The following is a 21,377-nucleotide window of genomic DNA, read 5'->3' on the forward strand; positions in this document are numbered from 1 at the left end:
CATGTTCACACCATTTTAGTGTAGCTGCTAAAGGCTGTTATTTGCTCCCAATAATATCTGAAATATTTGAATACTCCAAAATGCTCCTCTGTTCCTTGTCATCTCATGTGGTCCATATGCTATATGTTCACAAGGGGCTCCTTCCTGGTTCTTGCTAGAAATATCTGTACTTCGACTTTCAACCTAATGCCTGTCCTAGGTATTTTCCCTTGGTATGTTAGCTGGAGGAGCAAAACTAAGTATGAACCGGTCTGTCCAGCTTCAGTGATATTCTGTAATTTCAAATCTCTTCAGTGGCCTGATCTGAGCATCCTGGAGATCATGAGCCTTCTACACTGGGTGCATCCATATTCTGTGGATCTACTTGAGAAACAACCATACATTGAAATCAGGAGAGACATTTTGATTTACTTAAAAAAAATTATCTTGATGAGTCCCTCATAAAGGAAAAACTGAAGGTCTTGTGATAGTTTTCTTATAGTTGCTTCTAGTTCTGCCTACAGGGCTAGCAAAAGAAGTGAGATTTCAACCTTTGGATGAAAGATGAGGTAACAAAGAAGGGCTGATCTTCCCAGCTCTCAGTAGGTCTAGGTCTCAAAGAACAGAGAGAGAGGATGGAAGCATGCTACTTGATCCACTGATATATTAAAAACTGTGGTAAATTTTGAGAACTGAAAAAATTCAACGGTTGCTGAGAGGTCTAAGACGTAATTAAGGACAGTAATAGCTGAAAGATGTTGCTGTCCCTGGTAAAAGATTAGATTGGAATTGTAGCTGAATACAAGGAAGTGCAGTTGGTGAGGCCAGAAAGGTGTATTTGAAGAAGAGAGTATGTCAGGGTCTGCAGTTGCATCCAGCTCTTGACAGATTTACTTTGGGCTATTTCCCTTTTTGGCTGTGCATGGGATGATGAATTAGAGTGCCTAATGAGGCATAGCTGGGGAATATCAATACCTATGTGTGACTTAGACATAAAATAGCACTAAGCCTGGGTACTGAGCTAAAAATCAGGTATCACTGGGCACTGATATGAAAATATCCAACTGTGAGTGTGAAGGCTATAGCCTAATGCCACAGGATTTAGTCTCTGAGAAAAATCTGGCAAGCTTGACTCTCTCCCAGCTATGTTATGTGGTTATGCCATGTGTGGTGTCACATAGCTGCCACTAGCTTGCAGCAGAGCAGCACACTGTACACTGCTCTGAAATCAAGCTCTTGGTTGAGCTGTTATCTACTAGAAGCTGTTGCCTCTTGTATTTGCCCATGAGTTCCGTGGAGCAGCAGCAAAACCCCAGAAACAACCTGTCAGCATTCTGCAGAAATCTGAGGGCTACAGATAACAGAACCTTTAAAATAAGATGCTGAAATACTTCAAAGCTTTAGGTGGTCTGTGAAACACACTGTAAACAGAGGAAGATGGGAAAGACCTCATATGGTTTAGATATAAAATTCTTGCAAGCTGAAATAAGAAAACTATAAAACCTGTGAAAAAACAATGAAGTGCACCACCAAGTGGAACACGTTTACTCGTGATTTTGGCATTCTAGATTATTGAAAACTTTTGCTTTTTGCTTTTTTTTTTTTTTTTTTTTTTTTTTTCCCCTCTGTTGAATATTTTGAAGTGGGCACGAACTGCTGGAATTTAGCAGGCCCCTATCCTATGTATGCCATACATTTTTACTGAAAGGAGCAGTGTTCTGAAAGTAGGCTGGGATAGCTATGGAGATTGTTTCAAATAGGTATTTGAGGGGTTTTGTTTATATGCCTCTAGGCAGGATTGAGGACAGGTAGGATATGTGATCTCAGCTGTGGTATTCAATTGTAGCTTTGTGTCCCAGAAAAACATCTTGCCCTGAATATTTCAAATGCTTCTGCTTTGTTTATATCATCTGAAATATTGCTAGTGGCAGGTATTGTGGTGGTGGTTTACTGCTCAGAACATCAGTCTCTCTTAATATACAAAGAAAATTGGATAAAGCTGTAAGCAGTTAGTATGAGTCAATGATTCCCCTCTCAAAAAAACAAAACAAGAAAAATAACAAAGCAAAACAAAAAACCAAACCCAAAACAAATAGATCAAGGGGCTTTCTTAAAATTGTCAGGATATTGCATTTAACCATCTAGTGGAATAAAATGTATCTCTTTGTAAGGGAACTGTTAGAAGCCAGTGTGATATCCTTCTCCAGCCAAATCAATCCTTGTTTTCCAATTTGTTCTCTTTCCCCAAATCCCCCTCTTTCTTTCTCCTCTTGCCTTAGTTGTTCTTCCTGTACCATTTGTCTGTATTTCCACATTTTCTTCTTCCATTTTTCACCTGTGTTAACTGACTTAGAGTCACTTCAGAGTGACTTCAGAGTGAATTTCATATTCTTATATCTCTTCTTAACAGTATCTTTTCCTAAACTTCAAAGGGGAAACTCTAAAGAATTTATTTGCTATATCAAAAGTATTAGAGATTGGAAAGAAACACAGCTCAGAACCTGCTCTGTCACCAGTGCAAATAGCAGCAAAGCATCATTATTAGAAAATGTGGTGTGGAGTACTGTGGAGAGGAGAAAAGAATCCAGTGATGCTCTCTGTTGTGGAGTCCTGAAGTTGCAATAGTGAATGGCCTGAAGATGTTAAATGTACACAAGGAGAATAATAAAAAAAAATAACCCTACCTTTTGGATGGTACTCCATTGACTGCTTTGAAATGTTTAAATATCTTAATCCTGCAATAGTAAAAAACAACACTTTACAAGTGGTTTCTTCAAGTGCCCACACAAGTAAGAAAGATACTCTGAGGTTTAGGCTGTCTACTGTGAATGGCATGGAAATATAACAACCTCCTCTTCATATCATTGTGAGTTTTTAATTTAGAAAATGATCAAGCAAATCTCTTCAGTAGCATGCTCATCCCCTTGAGCTGAACTGGAATGCTAACCTGCTTATAGTGAGCATGAGCTTGCCTGCAACAGTGGATTAGTAGGACTCATGTGAAGTGTTTATACTTTTAATAGCAAGAATGAAATTAGAAAATTTTCAAATATGCAGCATTATGGGATTTCTTTTTTCTTCACTGGGAGCCAGGATATTTATAGTATCAGCTAAAACTTCACCTTTACTGTATGCTTGTCAGAATTTTCTCCTTTGGATTTTCACAAACTTTGAAACTTAAATGCTTCTAGCATTGCAGTAACATTCCATGTGTTGGTAAAGCTGTTGTTCTTTCAGATACAAATGTCCAGCACAAATGGAAAATTAAGCAAAAATGTTTTCTATTCAGAATTTACAGAAAGTGAGATACATTTGAGAGATCATGATAGTACTAGAATTAAATTGATGCAGCTGCTTTTTCTCCTTTAAAATATTAATGTTTTCTGTATTTCTTAAAGTGAGTGGAATGTGGGCATATGCCTTTGAGGATTTGCATGTGCATGCAAACCTGTAATTAATATTAAATACCAAGGTGAGCTCACTTATAGGAAACAAGCAATGTATTTTGCTGGGGACTTTAGAATCTGGGCCATGTGCTTTTTTCCATTCTCAGCATCTTTCTGCATGAGTAGCAATAACTTGAAAAATCTCAATGCAACTTATATTACAATCCACAAATCCAGAGTTTTGCTAGATAGAGTTTTGCTTGTACCATTCTTGAAACCTGCAAGGCTTTTCTTTTAAGAGTGGGGTTTTTACTGGCCTAGAGATCCCTTTCAGCAGAACTTTTCTAGGTTCTAAGCCAAGGCAATTCATTCCTGAATTCAGCATCCATAGCTAATAGGGCTAGGGAGGGCTGGTACAAGGCAATTTCATGGTCATTGCTGTTGCTGCTGGTTTTGCTGCACTGTCTTTGCATACATAATACTTGAAATTATATTTTTTCAGAATTTATGGGTAAATTCTGAAGAGTTCTCATAAAACGCTACTGCTAGCTTTCAGGTTTGAAAGTACCCTTGTCTCTATAGGTAGTTTCATGCTTGCAGCTAGCCTAAAAAGTCAAGCAGACAAATGCATAGATTATATTTAGAAGCTTTTCTATTAAAAGCCTGAAATATGACTGAAAAGTAAATGTAAGTTGAGGTGGCCCAGATACCTGATGTGACTTATGCTAAGGGAGTGCCTGGGAACCCTTGATTCATCTGTGTTGTTCTGGTGCCCTACAGAAAGTCACTTAACTTGATTTGTATGCTACCATTTCATATCCTCAGAGCTTAATGTGTGTGCAGCTTATAGCCCTATTCAGTCTTATAATACTGCTGCAAAGGGTTGAGAATATTTTTGTGCATCAGCTACATGTGGTGTCAATACTTTAGGCAGTGTAAATAATAAAGCTTATGTAGAATGAGTCATTTTGTGTTCCTATTTTTATGCAATATTTTACTGGGGATAACTTGTGTCTCTTCTTGCCTTACTTCTATTATTGTTTCTTATAGCCATCATTATTAATTATCAAGGAGATTCTTCCATATAATTTTTGTTCCAAACTCTAATTAGTCTTGCAGTTTAATTCTGTCTTGATGTCCTAAATATTTATGTGAACAATGAAACTAAATTGAAAAATAAAAACCATGGCCTCTTGCCACATTTTGAAAGGATACAGGTTTTATTTAAAAAAATAGCCTGCTTAACTAAGCCTTACAGTGCAGTCTTACCTCCTCTGAGTTGCTTTTGTCTGTTTAACAAATTTTGAAATGTTAGGTCACTATAAATTTTTCTTTAATTTGTAATTGGGATTTGGTGTTTTATTTTTTCTTTTAAATCTTCCAGGAAGTATGTTTCTATAATTCCTTGGAAATTTAAAATGAAACTACCAAAAAGGAGAATTGATGGGAGTCGTAGCTGTTGGTAAGTTCTAAACTTACCCATTACATCGTGTCAAGTGGTAATTGATTTCACTGTGAACTTCTGGCTGATGCATGTGACTCGCTTTTGGTAAGGTGTGTTTTTACTTTAAGGAAATGAAAACTCAATGAACTAGTAAAACTGCCCATAATGTTACAGAGTGTGGAAACTCAGTCTCAAATGCTAGGTGTTCAACAGAGGAGTATGTGCAGATGGCTTTTAATTGAAGCAGTAGTTCATTTTCTCTGTGTCAGACAGGATCAGGCTCGAACCATTTTTTGTTTGTACTCAAACATGAGTTAAAAATATCCCCTTTTCATTGTACTTGGAGTTTTTTCCTCTTCCACTGTGTGATAATTTGGAACATGGCTGTTAGTCCTGCAAATTGCACTCAGATATTTTCATTAAATACTCTTTTTTACCATCATCTTTGCTTAGCAACATCCCTTTTGAGATATTCTGGGAAACTTAATACTTGTCTGGTATGTAAAACAGTGTTTGCAAATCAAGGAATGTCACCACATCCTGCTCATTTATGTTGTTTAATACTTTTTATTTTACTCTATTTAAGACAGAAACATGAAGCTTTTTACACCCAGTCACTCCAGCTTATTGCATGACATGACTACAAGTGGCCTGAGACTTGATCTTTGGAATATAGCTTACCATGTTGGTGTAGATCATTAAAGTGAGGGTGTAGCATCTACGTGGTTGTCATGGAACCAAACAGAACATATTTTTCATATTGCAAAATAACCTGGAATTTAAACAAAATCATTAGGCTCTTTGAAGCTCCCATTTGCATTCTCCATTTCATTTAGTTGCTGAAAAACATTCTATCTCAAAGTCACAAAGTCAAATTTTAAATGAAATACCCATAGTCTGCTTTAGCACGGATCATGGTGTGCTTCAAACCCTGGGTGAGACAATGAACTTTTTGGACACTGCCCAGTTATTTCTGAGTTTACTTTCTAGTTCTGCTGTTGGATCTCTTTCTCGGTTTAGTTTTTTAAAGTTGTATTTTTCCTCTTCTTGAAATCTGTATGGGGTGCTGTTTTCTCTGTGCAGGTTGGACCACTGTAGCTCCTACTCCATTAGGAGCTCCCACTCTGAAGTTGTCAAGCAACATACACAGCTTCTCTGTTGTATGGTGGTGTGTGAAGTCACCCAGCACTTGTCACAGGAAAAGAGCTTCCCTCACAGTAAGGATCAAAGACAACTTACATGTTTTACTCAAAGAGTACAGGGTTTAACTCTTTCATTCCAGAATTCATAACTTGGTCTTCTGACCTGATCTAAAGGTCAGTTGGTTGTAGACATTACTTGTTTTCCTTTGTTGGTCAAAAACATTACAACTCCATGTTGTCCCTGATAGTTTCAGAAAATATTCAGCTATCAGCAGTAGTTGCAATTGATGCCCTGAGGTTTGCATTCCCCTCAGTTTCCTTTTCTTCTCTAATCAACATGGACCTACCCCATGTGTGGTTATTGTTCAGATACTTTCTCTGCTGCAAACTCTGTTGTCCAGTAGCTTTTTTGAGGTCTTTTTGATCAGTTCAACTCTTAATTTGAATTTCAGTGTAGCAAACCTCTGATTTCCATGCATTCTTTGTACTTCTACCTATGTGTTTAATTGTTTACATATGGTTGTATCAATGTGCTCTTTGCACAAGGCAAGCTGTGTCTTGTATGAGGGATACTGCATAAAATGTAGGCCCACTCCATGTTGATGGTAAAATTGTGATTGACCTTGCTAGGAGTGGATTAAAAGTCTTGAAGATTCTATTGCAAGATCACGAAAAGGAGAAGTTTTAGGAAATCAAAACTGGATTTGAAAATCCTGAACTGAATGAATTCTTGGAGTGAAGAAATAATTTTTCAACTGTAAAGCTGCACCATTCTCCCGTAAGCTCTAAAGGGATGAGAAGTGATACTGAAGTAAGTATAGATATCTTGATTTATTGGGAGAACTGAGGAAGAAGAAAAAGGAATAGTCTGTTTTCTTTATGAAAAACACTTAGAATAACTAACCTGAACATGGTTATATTTCCTGTCCACGTTTCTTGAATTCAAAAAGGTTTTCAAGACTTTTTATATATTTATCAGCATGCTAGTTCTTGAATGCTCTCATTACACTCCTTGTAAATATCAAATTTGTCACTAACAACATGAAGAACATAAACAGGTAAATGAGATACCATGCACCAGTTAATACTTGAATGAACACTTTAACATTTTTTAGAGATCTGACCAAACTTCCCTATTTGTGGATCAGTATCCTGATAAATAATTGAAAAGCCACAAGTTGTTTCCTGAGTTGTAAAAACAAGCTGACAAAAGGAGATATCGTGATGCACAGCTAAAAATAGGCAGTAATCATCTGGAAGAGCCGTGTTGTCTTGCTAGATCCTGGGTGCATGGATTGAACTTCTTGCTGTCATCTGTGGGAGCTGAGTTATGCTCATTTTCCCGTAAATTGAAAATGTCATGAAGTCCTGCTGTGTTGAACTGTAAGAAGTGGTATATTCAAATATGTACAAGAGATTTCTGAAGAATTACTACTTTCAACCTTTCAGTTAGTTAAGGCAGCTTAAGGTAGTGCTGTCTAGTTGATCTTACAGTCTGTTATTATGAGCTGATTTATGTCTAGATTTCTTAGTTATAGTTTTTTCAATGAGTCACTGGCAGAGAGATACATTTTTATGTTCTGGTGATTCCACCACTTCTGTAGAGCATGCTGGCTACTTTCTATTTCTTCCTGGCAACTAGTGATCATGTGCTGTTTAAGATAGTAGTATCCTTGTTCCTAACAGGCTTTTTGCTGCCTGGACTATGAATCACAATAAAAGTAAATTTATCTTTTGTTTTATGAAGTGTTATACAGATTCATAAAATTGAAGGGCAGCTGCAGAGTTTGTCTGGCCCAATCTTCCACTCTGTAGAGGTCAATATAGATCTACAATATGGTATGAAACAGGTAACACCCAGATTTAGCTCATTAATGCATGGGGAGCTTTGATCTTTATGGGCACTGTCTGCAGCAGCAGCATATGGCTCTGCTGGGCAGGTGATACAGTGTCAATGTACTGTACTCTGTCTGTGTTTGTCTAGTTCTTTATTAGCAAAAATCTCCCATAGCCTATGGGGAGAGCTCAGCATCCAAAATTTTCCACTTCTGTAACAGCTTCTTTTTCTTAGGCTGGGTGTTAAGTGTGTTCCAATTGCTTACCTCCAGATCTCAGCTCAAAATGCTACCAAAATGTCTCTTTTTGAAAGAACCTAGAAGACCATACTGGTGTATTTCTGTGTCTTCCCTCTAAAATGTGGTATTTCTGGGAATTTCTGGTCTCTGTTTCAAAGGGAATTTTTGTTGCAGTAGATCACATTTTTCCTCAGACACCACTTTCTCATTTTAAAGTTTTTGTTGTCGGGACACTGAAATAATGACTAGATGAGAAATTTCTTATGAATCGGACCTTTTGCAGCTTTATCCTGCAAGTTGCTTGGGCACAGAGATGTTCAGGTACCCCGTTCCTGCAGACATTATTCATCAGCCAGCACTGAGAAACAATCTGACAGACAGGATTGTGCAGAGCAGCTTCCTTTTTCTTTGTAGAGGATGAAGACATTCAGCCTTTTGTATGACCAGAATCTGAGAAATCAGCCTAACCAGATGCTTAAAAATTAATTAAGAGGAGGGAATGAGCAAAACCAGTGCCTGGTTCTTGCAGCTGTCAATGCCCATATATCAGCTCTGTTTTTCCTGCTGAAGCAGGACAAGAGCATGAATTTAATTAATGGATTTGACTTGCTCTGGAAGCACACAGTAGGGAGATCACCCTACCCACACTTTTCACAGATGCTGTAAACATAGAAATGTTATTGTGTGTTTACTCATGAATGCTTTCCAACATCATTGTTCTAGATACAGTTGAATGCCTCAGGCAGGTGGCAAACCATTGACTGCAATAAATCCTTGTTTTTGGGGCCACAAGGGAGCAGAAGTTTAGCTCCTGACTTTTTGGTTCCACCTGAGTTCTGCTCAACAAAGGAAAACTCTAAGGGAAAACAAAAAGAGTGTTTTTCATCTGTTTTCTGTGATTGGGAATATAATTATAATATATGTAAAAAAATCAAGTAGATTTATCCTGCGACTTAGAAAACAAAACAAACCAAAACCAACTACCAAACAACAAAATAACAGCTCTGGTATTATGCATCTTTTACATCACATCAAACATGGCTTAAGTTTCTGAGTTGGAAGACTTAAATTCTCCTAAAACTTCTACCTTTTAAACACTTATATTTGATTTTGTCACATTCACTGTTGTAATGCTGCATAGTTTTATTGTTTTCTGTGGAAACCTCATTACACTTTTCCCTCTGGTAACAAATGTATAGGTAGCTATTGCCCAGACTAGTTATGCTGAAGGAAGAATTTGCTCCATTCTGAGCCAGTACCTTTTTTTACCTCATTGAATGTTCTCTGGTATCTATATTATATAACAAGATGGTTACACTTTCCCTGTATTTGACAATTCAGTGTAAGATTTGTTTTTTTAGACAGTTGGAGGACTTTGAAAATTGTATCCTGAGAAACTTTTTTTTTTTTTAGAAGGAGTTATTTCAGAGCATTAGTTGAGGTCTATATAAATGGGTCTTTTTGCTTAGCATGGTTATTTCTGAGATGCTGAGTTTATCTCTAAGTTGGAAAGCACTGATAATTTACCAAAATACCAAAAAATAAGCTTGAAAATACTGAAAAATATGGCTGAATGTTGGTTTATATTCCCTGTCTTGCATACAAGAGTGATAGCATCCTGGAAACTTTAGGTGCAGAATTGCATCCACTGTCCTTTGATTGCATGGATCCTGTGATGTTGTACTGACAGTATAAATTCTAGGTTTTTTGGTTGTATATTTTGTTGTTGTTGTTTAAGTGCTGCCCAAAAACTATCCAGTGATTCAAAGAGAACAGGGACTCTAAATTTCCAAACAAAGTTACTGGGCCTTTGGTGAGTGCATTAATGAATATTTATCTGAGGCTTAATATTCAAAGTGAGTGTTAAGAGTGCAACCCACTGCACATTTTAATCAGGCAAAACCCTCAGACCTTTCTTCCTTTTGCTGTCATGCTCATATCCTGACAAGGTCTGTGATCCTCGGTTTTTAAACACCCTTGCCAAAGCAAGGACATCTGTAACAGATTTCAGTCAAAAAATGCTATTTCTTTTCTAAGTTTAAATATTTTAACACACTTATAACTGTACTGGCCAGACACTGACATTGGGAGTTCTGGGAAAGGTTGCCTAAGAATGTTGGACACTGGGTGACGGGTGCCCCAGGTCTTTGGTATGAGAGAATATTTTTTTCATGGAACTGTAGAACAAATATTGTAGCTTTCTCATCTATTTAGGACAGCTTTAATCAAAATACTTTAATAATTTCTCAAATTACTATTGAACCTAAACCTGTCAGCATTTTAGCCTGTAAGAAACGTTCATTGGCCCAACTTTCTGGAAGGCTGCAGTGCATTCTCTGAGGTCTTGCATAGGAATGTCTCAAAAAATAAATAATCATCCCCAGCTGTCAACCTCATCTCATGACTGGGAGAGGCTGTTTTCAGCATAGGGGAAGTGGAAGAGGATGCATCTCCTCTACTTCTTTTTACCAGGTTTCACAGCATTTATTTATGAGTACTGAAATTATTGCAGTTTAGCCTCCATAGCTTGCATTTTCTGTCATGTCTTTTCCATGGTAGTGGGCCTTCCTCCAAGGGGAAGAAACTTGTGTAGCCCTCAAGCTTGATAAAAACTGGACTGTGAATCACTTGGATTTGAATGTTAGACATAGCTCTGTTGTTTTATTGCTTCATTGATGAAGCTCCTGACAAATTTAAGGGAGGGATTTCTGCAAGTCACGTCTTGCTGTTAGCTGTCTGGCCTGTCTTAGTGTTGTGTCATGAATATCATGGGCATACTTTGAGGGAAAGGCTTGTTTTCAGCCTTTTTGAGCTGTACTGGAGAACCCTGAGGCTCAGTGCTTTGCCATCATGCTGTGGTGTCACCTATCAGTAAGAGGTGACTGACATCTGGGCATGGCCAAGGATATGCTGTAAGCCTGGCCTCACCCTGCTGCCCTGCAGCCCTTCTCTGCAGCCCTGCCTTATACCTTTGCCTTGCTTGAACTTACCAGGGAGCTTGTGTTGTCTACATTCTTACAGCAAATCCTGTATTTACTGGTGGAGAGGATGGGGAGATATGTGTGCTGTGAATAGCTTCTCTTTCCACTATTTTTTTCATTTAAAATGCCTGGTGTGGCATGCACCAGATCATGCACCAGATCATGCAAATGTATCTATGTGATTAGCCAGGCTTGCCAGCTTTCAGCTGCAGTTGCAGTTATCCTGCTTAAGGACCTGGATCTGTAAGTGGTATTCCCAGCCATCTCCCAGTTTCTGTCTATTTTCAGGAAGTGGTGACAAAGCAGACATCTAATTTAGCTACAAAAATTACAAAGGTTTCTGAAAAGTGTAGCATTCATAGACTCATAAGTTCTTCTGTCAGCACAGAGGCACAGGGAGCCTCCTGTGGAAATCCTGTGGGATTTCCCTCCATTCATATTTTTGAGGCTGTGGAAGTCGAAGACATTAAATCATGGGCTATAATTTAGACATTGAGAAGATTGCATATTGATTCTGTAAGGAGAAAAATCCCTTGAGGAAGCACATCATGTCTATAATCCTGTCAGTTGGAAGATTAGAGATTCAGTCAAAAACTAACTTATATAAATGGCTTAATAGTAAGAATTATGCTAATGGAGGTAAGAAATGTATTTTGCTGAAGGCTAAAAAAATTGGGGAACTTGGAGAATTGGTATTTTATCTTTGAGTAGCAAAATGTTCTGAGCTATAATTAGTTGACCATGACTCTTCTATTGCAACATCTGAAATAATTCTCATTATGTAAATTTGTGGTTGAAAGAACCCCAATGTGCTTAACATTCACTTATATATTTAGTTAACATATGCAGCTTTTAAGGCCCCAACTTCAAAGTAGGACTTGTTCATTATAGTTCAGGATTGTGGAAATATTGCAGTGACACAGCTAAAGAATGAACTGATGTGGAACCAGGGGTGCTTTAGATGACATTATGAATATTCCGTGCTAGCAAACACAGTCTTGGGACCAGGTTTTACCCATCACTTTTATTAAATGCACATATATGTGTGTGTGTATATGTGTGTATATATATATATAAATTTTTAATTTTTGCTTGATGTGGTTAGTGTGTAGAAAGCCCTAAACTATCAAACTTAGTTTTAATAGTTTCTATTTCTCTAGTCAGATAAGTTCTGACTTCATAAGTTCAAATGGCTGCTGCTGCTGCTGCTTTTCCTGCTTTTGGCAGGCTATATTTTCCTTTGGAAAATGGAGTTTTGTGGAGAGGGTCGAGCAAAGTTTTGCTCTTTTTTTTTTTTTTTCTCTTGCTTAAGAAGTATGATATTCAGTGGAACATATGGATGACCCTTATCTTATAGTCACTGCATATTTATATAACCCATCTTAGTAATCAGTGTAATCAGTACATGCTGAAAATTACCCTTCTTTTTTTTTTTTTTTTTTCCCAAGTTTTTCTGAAATACCCAGAGCACAAACAACACTGTAACATGTAGGGAATGGGAGCTGCAGTTCAGGGGGTTTGGCTGACAGCATCCTGGTGTCTGCAGGGCTCCTGGAGAGCCACAGCTGGAGTTGGTATCAGTGAGGTGAAGTGTTAGTATCAGGCTTCCTGCCTCTCCTGAAGTTGCTCAACTTGTGTGAGGGAGATATAAAGCTGTCCCCAAAGGCTAGAAAGTGCCATTGCCAAAGCAGTTAACAGCTCTATCCTCTTTCCCCTCTGTTTTCTGTGCAGGCAGCATGCTGCATAAACCAGACCAAGACAAGTTTGCAGTAGGGTAGTTCCTCTGTGAGAAACTTAGGCAATTTTGATAAGCTTTAATGTGCATTTGAGGGCCTACAAGGCACATAAAATTTTGCTGAAGCTGGGTCCTCCTGGCCCATTTGAAAGTTCTAGTTTTAATGCTAGTATCATTTTTATCCTCCAGCCAAGTAACAGCTCAGGAGGGTGTATCAGCAGAGTCCTCTGAGCAAAGCAGGCACTAATGAAGAAGACAACGAAAGATTTCCCTGTTGTGGTCTCTAAAACTCTTCCAAAGTGGGTAGCAAAGGTCGTTTGCAGACAACTGCTGCAATTCAATTAGACTGAGCTAATTTTTATTCTCTCTCTGCTACAGCTTGCCACACTGGTACAATTAAACTTCCTTAAGACCGTGTTCTGGCCTGAATGAGGACTTAGGTTACAGCACCATTAATTGACAGAGTTTAAGTACAAAAAAAGTTTCTGGAATGGCTGTGTCATCTGTGTTCTTATCTGAGCTAAGAAAACTGAAAAAGGACTTTTTGATTTGGGCAGATGAAACTTTTTAGAATGAAATTAAGTGCTCTTGCAGCCCAGAGCAAATGCTACTGGCTATGATTTATGCAATTCGTATACATCTTTAATTAGAAGAAGTGGAAGTTATAGGCCCACTCTTCTGTATTTATGTAATTATCTTTGTGCTGACTGCTCACAGTGACATGAAATGGCACAAAACTCTCACTAAACACCTATAAACTCAGCTGTGTGCATCACATCCCACAGTCAGCAGAATTGGTTATGGATTTAAAACAGTTTTATCTAGAAACAGAAATTCTTACAGGTCGTTTTTTCAGGAGCATCTGTTTTCTTTATTTAACTTAATTAGAAGCTGCTTTAAAATGCAATTATGACATCAACATTTGAATAAGATTATGGAGTGATGGTTCTAGGTTCCAAGCCTTTGAAATAAATGAAAGTTCTTTCTGAAGCATGAAATTCTTTTTCTTGCAACCTATTCCTTAATTTAAGATTGCTAATCCTGTGAGATTCCGAGTCCAAGCATCACCTTAAGACTGAAGCCTTTTTTTCCTACAGAAAAGGTGATGTTGTAAAGCAAGAGTAAACTGATCAAGCTAAACCCACATTAAATCAGAGCATCACTCTCACATACAAAATTGCTTCAGTTCTACTGTGCCAGTGCAACAGCCTCTTTTTTTGGAGCTGTGTGTGGTATACATTGCTCTTCCCATTAGCTGTTCCAAGGAATGGTTTTGGAGCTGAAGTGTTTAACACAGGCTGGATTCTCACATCTCTTGTGCTGTGAGACCTCTGCAGTGCCCTGGTGTGGGTCTGGCTTCCTTGGGTTTTGCCAGGTGTTGGTATTTACTGACAATCTGCATATGCAGGATTGAAACCAAAGGGATAATTTTAAATGATGGGATGATCTTGAATGATCTGCACTTAAATTTCTGGGTTGCTGAGGATGGTTAAATCGTAGCAAAGCCTTCCTTTTTCTGCAATGTAATCAGATATAACTGATACAGTTCCTTCAGCCATGGGATTTGATTCTCACAATGGGTATTTTCCCAACTTTGCCAAACCCTAGATTTTTTATTGTTAAAATGAATTATAATTAAAATTCTGGACCTCCACTATGCATCCCAAAGCCAATATTGATTCAGTCCTCTTCTTTTACAAAATAGCGTTAGTTGAGGATGCAAGTGATCTATGGCCACTAAAAATTAGTATTATCCCTAACAATAAGGACTTTTTTCCTTCAACTGTTTAAGCTGTTTCTCAGGTTTGAGTGGCAGGGACATCTGCATGCACTGGGGACACTGGAGCCCATAAGGGCCTGTGCTGTCCCTTGCACTGCAGGGCTCTAGGTCTCTTGGTGTGGTGACTCATCAGATACATTTCCTAACGTATTGACATCTAGAGACATTCACCTTTATTGCAAATATATTTTCAAATAATATGTGGTAATAAAGATGAGAGGAGAATGCTAAGTCTGGTTTCCAGAAACCACACACACACACATAAAAAAACCCCCAAAACTGTGAAAAAAACATTTCCCCCTTAAGAGAATAGGATGATCTTTGTGGTGATCTCTCCCAGTTCAAGAAAGCAGGGAGGTTCTTGTACCCCTGGGCTAAGTTTATGTGCTCCTTGTCAGATTGCCAGATTTCCAAAGAACCAAGCTGCTTGCCCAGTTTGGGTCACAGTGTTGGTAAGATGAGATGGTCAAGTGACGGGGAAGTGGTTGAGTTGCTAATGGATACCCAGATAGATGTTAGGCTCTATCAAATACAGCCTTGTTCATGTCAAAAGACACCAGAATTAATTTCAGCTAGGATGAACTGGCAAATCTGCATAAAAATGTAGTCGGTGCTTTTCTAACCCCACTGCTATCTGATCAAGTTTCAGTCTACACAGCCCATTGTAATAAGGTGAGGAAGGAGTCTGAAGGAAAAAGATATATTTGTCCTGTACAGAAAAGAAGGCTTGTTCACACTGTGCTATCTGGCATATTACCTCTTGAAATCCTTTAAATACGTCAAGCTTTTATTTTTATTTTCTCTGTAGCAAAAATTTCTTCCAGCAAAAGTGATATACAATTAGCAGGGTAATTTCTTGTCATAGCCAAATTCCTGTGATGCTGAACTGCTGCCAAGAGACAGCCCTTTTCTCACCTATTCTTTATGCTGTATTCAAAAGGAAGAAAGTGAATTTGAATATTCACGATGAACGGAAATCCTGAAAAAAAAACCCCAAACACAAGAACCTGGTCTGCTGTGGCTAGAGCTTCATCTGAGCTCAGTGAGAGTCTCTGAACCAGTGACCTTGACACCCACGAAACCATTGCGTTGTTATAAAACAGCTGGAGCTGAGGGTTTTTTGAAGGTGTCCCCTTGGGCACTGGGTCTGAGTGTGCAGCATCTGGTGGCTGCCAGCAATGGGGCAGAGAAGTTTTCCCCAGAGGTGAGAGGACACAGAGGCAGAGCTCTGTTGATTGCCTCCTTTCTTCCTCTGAGGAAGGAGTCTCTTTACTCAGGCGGTATTTAATAGCCAGAAAGGACAAGGGAGTGTGCACAGCAAGTCTGCTGTTAATTTGCAACACCTGTGCTGTTGTGACATTGTTTGAAAATGCCAACCCTGCTGCAACCTGCAGAGGGAGAGGGGACTGGAAACTCTTCATGTTGTTGCCTCTGGAAAGGAATACATTGTGTGTACTGTTGCACAAAAGAAACAAAATTGCACTAGCAAAAGCTATTTTGGAAAATCCCCTGATAAAATTTTTTTTATTAGCTTTTTCAGGTAGCAGAAAGTTTTACAGACCTGAAAAAAAGTGTGGAAACCTGGGAACTAGGCATAGGTAAAAGATGTCTCCGCAGCTCAAGCCTAAGAAGGAAACAGGTGGCAAGCATTAATATTATGGCAATTAGTTGCCCGGTTTGGGTGGAGCCACGAGTGGGGAGGACAGCTCTGTGATTAAGAGCCCTGACCAACACCCAGCAGCCTGGTTTGGGGCTTTCCTGCTGGGCTGCAGGAGTGGCCCAGAGGCCACAGCTCTGGCCTGGCTCCAGCAGTCAAGTGTCACATCACGGCAGAACAATGCACAAAGGCCCCACCTTAGCTGTGTGGGGTTTTAGTGCCTATTATGTATATGATCTGTCCCCACAAAATCTGCCTGTAAGTTGAAACTCCTGTTCCTGGGCCTGACAGCAAAGTGCTCAGGGCAAGCACCCTTCCGGCTAAGCAAGGCATCTTGGCAGCTACTTTGCTCAAAGCAACTTAAGGTTCACAAACACAATGTTTCTGTGACCTTGAAGAGTACCTGTGGCTCTCGGTGAACTCCCACACAAGAAAGACACCAAATCCCACTGCTGTCAGTAATGTATGAGGCAGAGACCACCACACATTGTGTAATAATCTGCTGATGTAATTTGGGATTTCAGGTACCCGTGGTTAAGTGTCCCTTGGATCCAGAGGTGTAAGGGATTACAGCAAAGAGCATTTATTTTTCAGGCATGGTGTATTCTTTACTGAAAAGGAAGATGGGATTGGGTTATGGTTCCTTATTCTCCCTAAAGTAAGCAGATGCCAGAAGTCTGGATTCAGTCTGGATCTGTGAATCTTATAAATATTTAAATAGGGTCTGTCTTATCAGGTGTCTCCATGACAGCCAGAGCAATGAGGCCTTTATCACTTTTGGTGCCTGTAGATGCTGCTGTAACACAAACAAGGAAACAACGGCAAAAATCTGCTCTGGGCAAAGCACCTAGAGCTTCCTTTTTTATAGAGAATCCTGAGGAAAGGAAGAGGCCAAAGCGCTGAAGTATAATGGGAGACAGGTAATTGCACGCTGTGAATAACAAAAACCTCTGAGTCTTCCAGGCATCTCACCTGGATGCTTCAAAAAGGCTTTGTGTCAATCAACTGCAATCTTTGCTTCCATAAAGGGATCTTCAGGCCTCCTGGAAAGCAAAATAGCCACCTGGAGGAAGAAGAAAGATGAAGCCCAGCTTCAGGCTACCTTTGTTACCAGGCCTTTCAAAAGACTTCATTGACCTGTGCTTGATCTTATTCGTGCTGGTTTTTTCTAGACCAGAAATACAGTGTTTTAGTGGGAGAAAAGTGTTTTGGCTCAGTAAGGAGATTTTTCTCAAATCAGGCATTTCCAGGCTCTGTGATGTTCTAGCCTTTATTTGCCACATAGGTGTGTTATATTTTTAATGGAAGGAAAGTAGTAAAAGATCTCTGTGTGTGGGAAGGTGGTATGGGAGGAGGGTGAAGCTAGTTCTGCAGACAGGTTTGTTTCAAATACCACTGTAGGGAGACACTGCAGATTTTTGGAGACTGGGCTCCATTTGGTAGGTGGGAGGGAATTTCTGTGCTATTGATTAATTCCAAATTGTGTGGGATTTTCTTGGCATAAATGAATTGGGTCTTTGCCAAATTAAACTTAATTTTCCTTTTGTCAAATGAGCTGAAAGAATCATGATGAGGAAATTTTGAGGACGAAGGACTCTGGAACCTGCAGAGCTCGATGGTCTTAACACTTCTGTTTGTCTGGGAGGGGGAACATGACCTTTTACATACTCATGTAGTTTCTTTTGCAAAGTTTCCTGAGTCTCATTCAAAAGAACACCTAAATATCTTCTGGTGCACCAAAGAGTTTTTTTGTGGTATATTTGAATATTATGCTTCTTACTGGGGATGCTGTGGAGGTGAGAAAAACCAAAACAACCTGAATAAAGTACAAATCCTGCCGAGTTTACATTACAGAGTTGCACAGATTGGTAAACAGAAGGCCAAACCTAGAAAACAGGTGGCTCTTGATGGACTCAGTCCTTGGATTAGAAAATTTGTGCCAGTATCTAGGTGAGCTGTTCAGCTGCACTAGCACTGCACTACACAGTAAGCTCTGGGACAGAAAAATATTGCTGGCTATAGGAATGTGAGGTAAAGTACTGAACAGCCCAGAAAAAGATCTGGTTTACTGAACAATGGAATCTCAGTTTATAATTTTTTATTTCGTGTCAACCATATGAATCTAGGCTCTTTTGTGCCATGAAACTAAACAGTACAAGCCCTGTAGCACAGAGAGCAGCATACCACTGCTGGATTATCTGTCCTAAATACACTTTAGAGAAATTCAGTCACATTTACCTTACCCTGACAAATAGTCATTTAATGCAGCTGTTAGAGGAGTACAAACCACAGGTTTGGACAAAGCCATGCTTCTGGGGCTCTTCTAAAATACTGGCCTTATGAAACAATTTTTTTCAGATTTATCCCTTTGCATCAAGCTGGAATGATACAGAAAATGAAGAATAATTTTATACAGTTAGAAGAAATGGAGATTTAGAAAATTTAAAATCATGTGACAAAGTTAATTTAATTTGTTAAATTAACAAAGTTAATGTGTGGCAGCTTATAAGGTAAGGCAACTCAACAGGTTTGGAGGGAAACCATAGAACTTTAGCTCCTTGAAGGGCAAGCAGAACCCACAGGGGAAAGAGTTGTTGATTTAATTGGTTCATAGAAAATTTAGGTAGATAAAGGAAAAAAAAATACTTTGTGTGGCTGGCATACTGAAAAATCACTTGAGAATATTCCAGGTTATAAGTGGCTCCTCAGACTGGAATATAGACAGAAGGAAGAGAGACTGAAAATAGTGTGGAAAGAGTTAAATCCTTGGTTTGTTAGTGCTAGCCCATAGTGAATCCTACACAGAAGAGTAGATATGACCCCAGAACACATAAGTTTGTTTTTCAGCCAAAACGTATGTTTTCCTAGCAAGCCTGAAAGAGAACACCATAAATTAACAACTTGGCCTCATGCACAATTTCATGGCTGCTAGCAGAGCAGAGAGTCAGAGGGCTGTGCATAGAGCACAACATCTGGGCTGAGGCATATACAGAAGAATGAAGCAGGAGAAGTAAATGTAAAGCCTGGAGAGCAATATACTTGGTGCAGATGAGTCAGTGGGTTTGAAAGAAAAAAAAGACTTTTCTCATCTTAAAAAACAAACAAATGAACTTTAAACTCTAGCTGCCCTTACCCAGTTGTCCTGTATGAAAACTGTGGTAAAATCAATTTTATCACTTTTATCATTAAAAAGCAACAAGGATAAGAAATAATTAGATCACAACATGAAATCTAGGTCAGTAATATAACTTTTGTTGGGATGCTGGAGAAAGATTCTTTCCTCAGCAGAATCGGACATGTCATGAGAGCAGAGCTGGTGTATTTGGGGAACAAAATGGTTACGCTATGAGTTATGTCAGATACTGGTGTTCCACAGCTCAGATGGATGCCTTGCATGGAGAGGTACCAAATGTTTAGAATGTGGAATTTCAGTGAATGGTAAGGCTATGGTGTGCCTGGCTCACTTCCTTATTTCTGAGATGATACTGTAGCCTGTAAATAGAGCTGCTTAGACCCAGTCAGCTATAGGGATGTTTGAGAAGGATCAAATACATACACTAAAAATAGGATTCCTTCTAAAACCGTGTAGGTTGTATAAATCAATTTCTTTGGCAGGTTGTATCTGTATCAGTTCTCAGATCAGATATTACCTTAAAGATATTAATACACCTGATGCATTTATTTTTCATTTGCTCTTTTTTTGGGAGAGGTCTTTTCCTCCAATTTTATTGTTCAAAATGTTTCCCCTTCATGGTACTGCTTCTACATGACAAGTTGAGAAATACACTAGGATGCATTTTTAATCTCATTGTTACTGAACATTTCATATGAAGAATAGTAAGCAGGGAGAAGGAAAGCAGAGGATTATTTGAGTCTTGGTTAAAAAGTCCTGTGAAAATTGATGACAAAACTCTTACAACAGAAAAATACAGAAAGCAATAAAAGTCATGCTGAAAAATCTTCAAGAAAAGCTGATTCAGTACCTTAATTAGGCCCTTTTATGTGATGTGAGTTTTTCTATTAGATGAGATCTTTTTGACTCAAGGGGTTTTCCTTTTAAATACATCACTTAGATTAATGTGTAAAGTATGGAGATAACTTAATCTAGAGCTGTTTAGAGTGCCTGTGAACTTTTCCATTTGGTTATTTTAAACCAATTTCCTTCACAGACATTTAGTTATGATGGGTGGCTAAGGGAATGATTAGACAATGATTTTGTGAACCAGGAGTTTTAATGGTACAATTACAGTAATTATTTCTCAACCCAAGACAGATACAAATTATTGACCACTGCATTAAAAAGGTCCAAATGTGTTTAAGATATGGTAATGGTGAGATAGGAATGAAATACATCTGCATTTCTGTTGTATTATTGAATTGTTTATCTTGAATGCATTTGCAACTTTTTCAGTCTCAGTAGAACAATACTTGAAAGCTATAGAAAAGTATTCATTGCCTTAGAAAACTGTGTTGCCTGGCATTCAGCCAGTTTACTAATTCTTTTTTTTTTTTTTTTTTAATAACTTAATTTGTTTTTTTTAATTTTAGTCCTGTGCAAAAGTATGGGCTGTGTTCACCAAAATTATCAATGAAAATTGCACATTTAAGTCTGACTTGTGAGACTGTGTTTTGGTAGTGCTAATGATGCTAGCAACAGGCAGAACTTCTCCTTTCAAGGTGTTTGTGCCAGGAATGCTATAACTGGTGTCTCAGGTAGCTCTATCATAAAGCAAACACCTGCTGCCTGCGTGTTAGAACTTTATTTATTGGACAGTCTGACAGATTGCCCCATGACAAGAAGGTTATTGACACTGGGCTGGATTTTTAAAGGGTGTTATTGTCCAGAGGCAGGTTTGGCTCTTGAAGCGTTTGGGAGACTTGGATTCAAAATCTGTCTCCTGCAGAGAGCCCGGGGGTGACTTGGTTCCTTGCTTCTCAAACTTGGCCTTCCCCACCTGCAAAATGTGGGTAACAAAATGTGCTCTGAGCTAAACAGGTGCTCCCTCACTCTCTCCAGGAGGAAAATTCAGCTCCATTGATTTCACTGATGCCCTGTAAAGTTTTATTATGCAGGGGTGGCAGGGAAATAAAACAAACTAAAGCTGTAGTTTACTGAATACTTAATGCTGGTATTGGTTGTAAAGCAGTGAACTGGCCTTCTCCTGGCATGGAGCTATTTGTCCTTGGCTTTGCTCTGG

The 21,377-nt window shown here is 38.8% G+C and overlaps 1 protein-coding gene across 19 annotated transcripts in view; it reads right to left on the reverse strand.

Annotated features, from left to right (window-relative positions):
- The window catches only part of PGCKA1 (PDCD10 and GCKIII kinases associated 1), a 43,344-nt gene that overhangs the window by 15,714 nt on the left and 6,253 nt on the right, over nt 1-21,377 (reverse strand). For 7 of the 19 annotated variants that reach the window (XM_071743778.1, XM_071743776.1, XM_071743775.1 and 4 more), the window contains 2 exons: nt 5,491-5,581; nt 2,664-2,714 (listed from right to left, as the gene is read on the reverse strand). The exons of 3 other annotated variants lie outside the window; for them this stretch is intronic. Coding sequence is in view for 4 of the 16 variants with exons in the window: in XM_071743761.1 (XP_071599862.1) it covers nt 2,664-2,714 (51 nt within the window). In the remaining 12 variants the exon portion in view is untranslated. Of the gene's footprint in view, nt 1-2,663; nt 2,715-5,490; nt 5,582-8,053; nt 8,104-21,377 lie in introns of all 19 variants that reach the window. 9 more of the 19 variants (XM_071743761.1, XM_071743760.1, XM_071743763.1 and 6 more) reach the window with 2 other exon arrangements.

Source organism: Heliangelus exortis, chromosome 4 (assembly GCF_036169615.1).
Source record: "Heliangelus exortis chromosome 4, bHelExo1.hap1, whole genome shotgun sequence".
NCBI lineage: Eukaryota > Metazoa > Chordata > Aves > Apodiformes > Trochilidae > Heliangelus > Heliangelus exortis.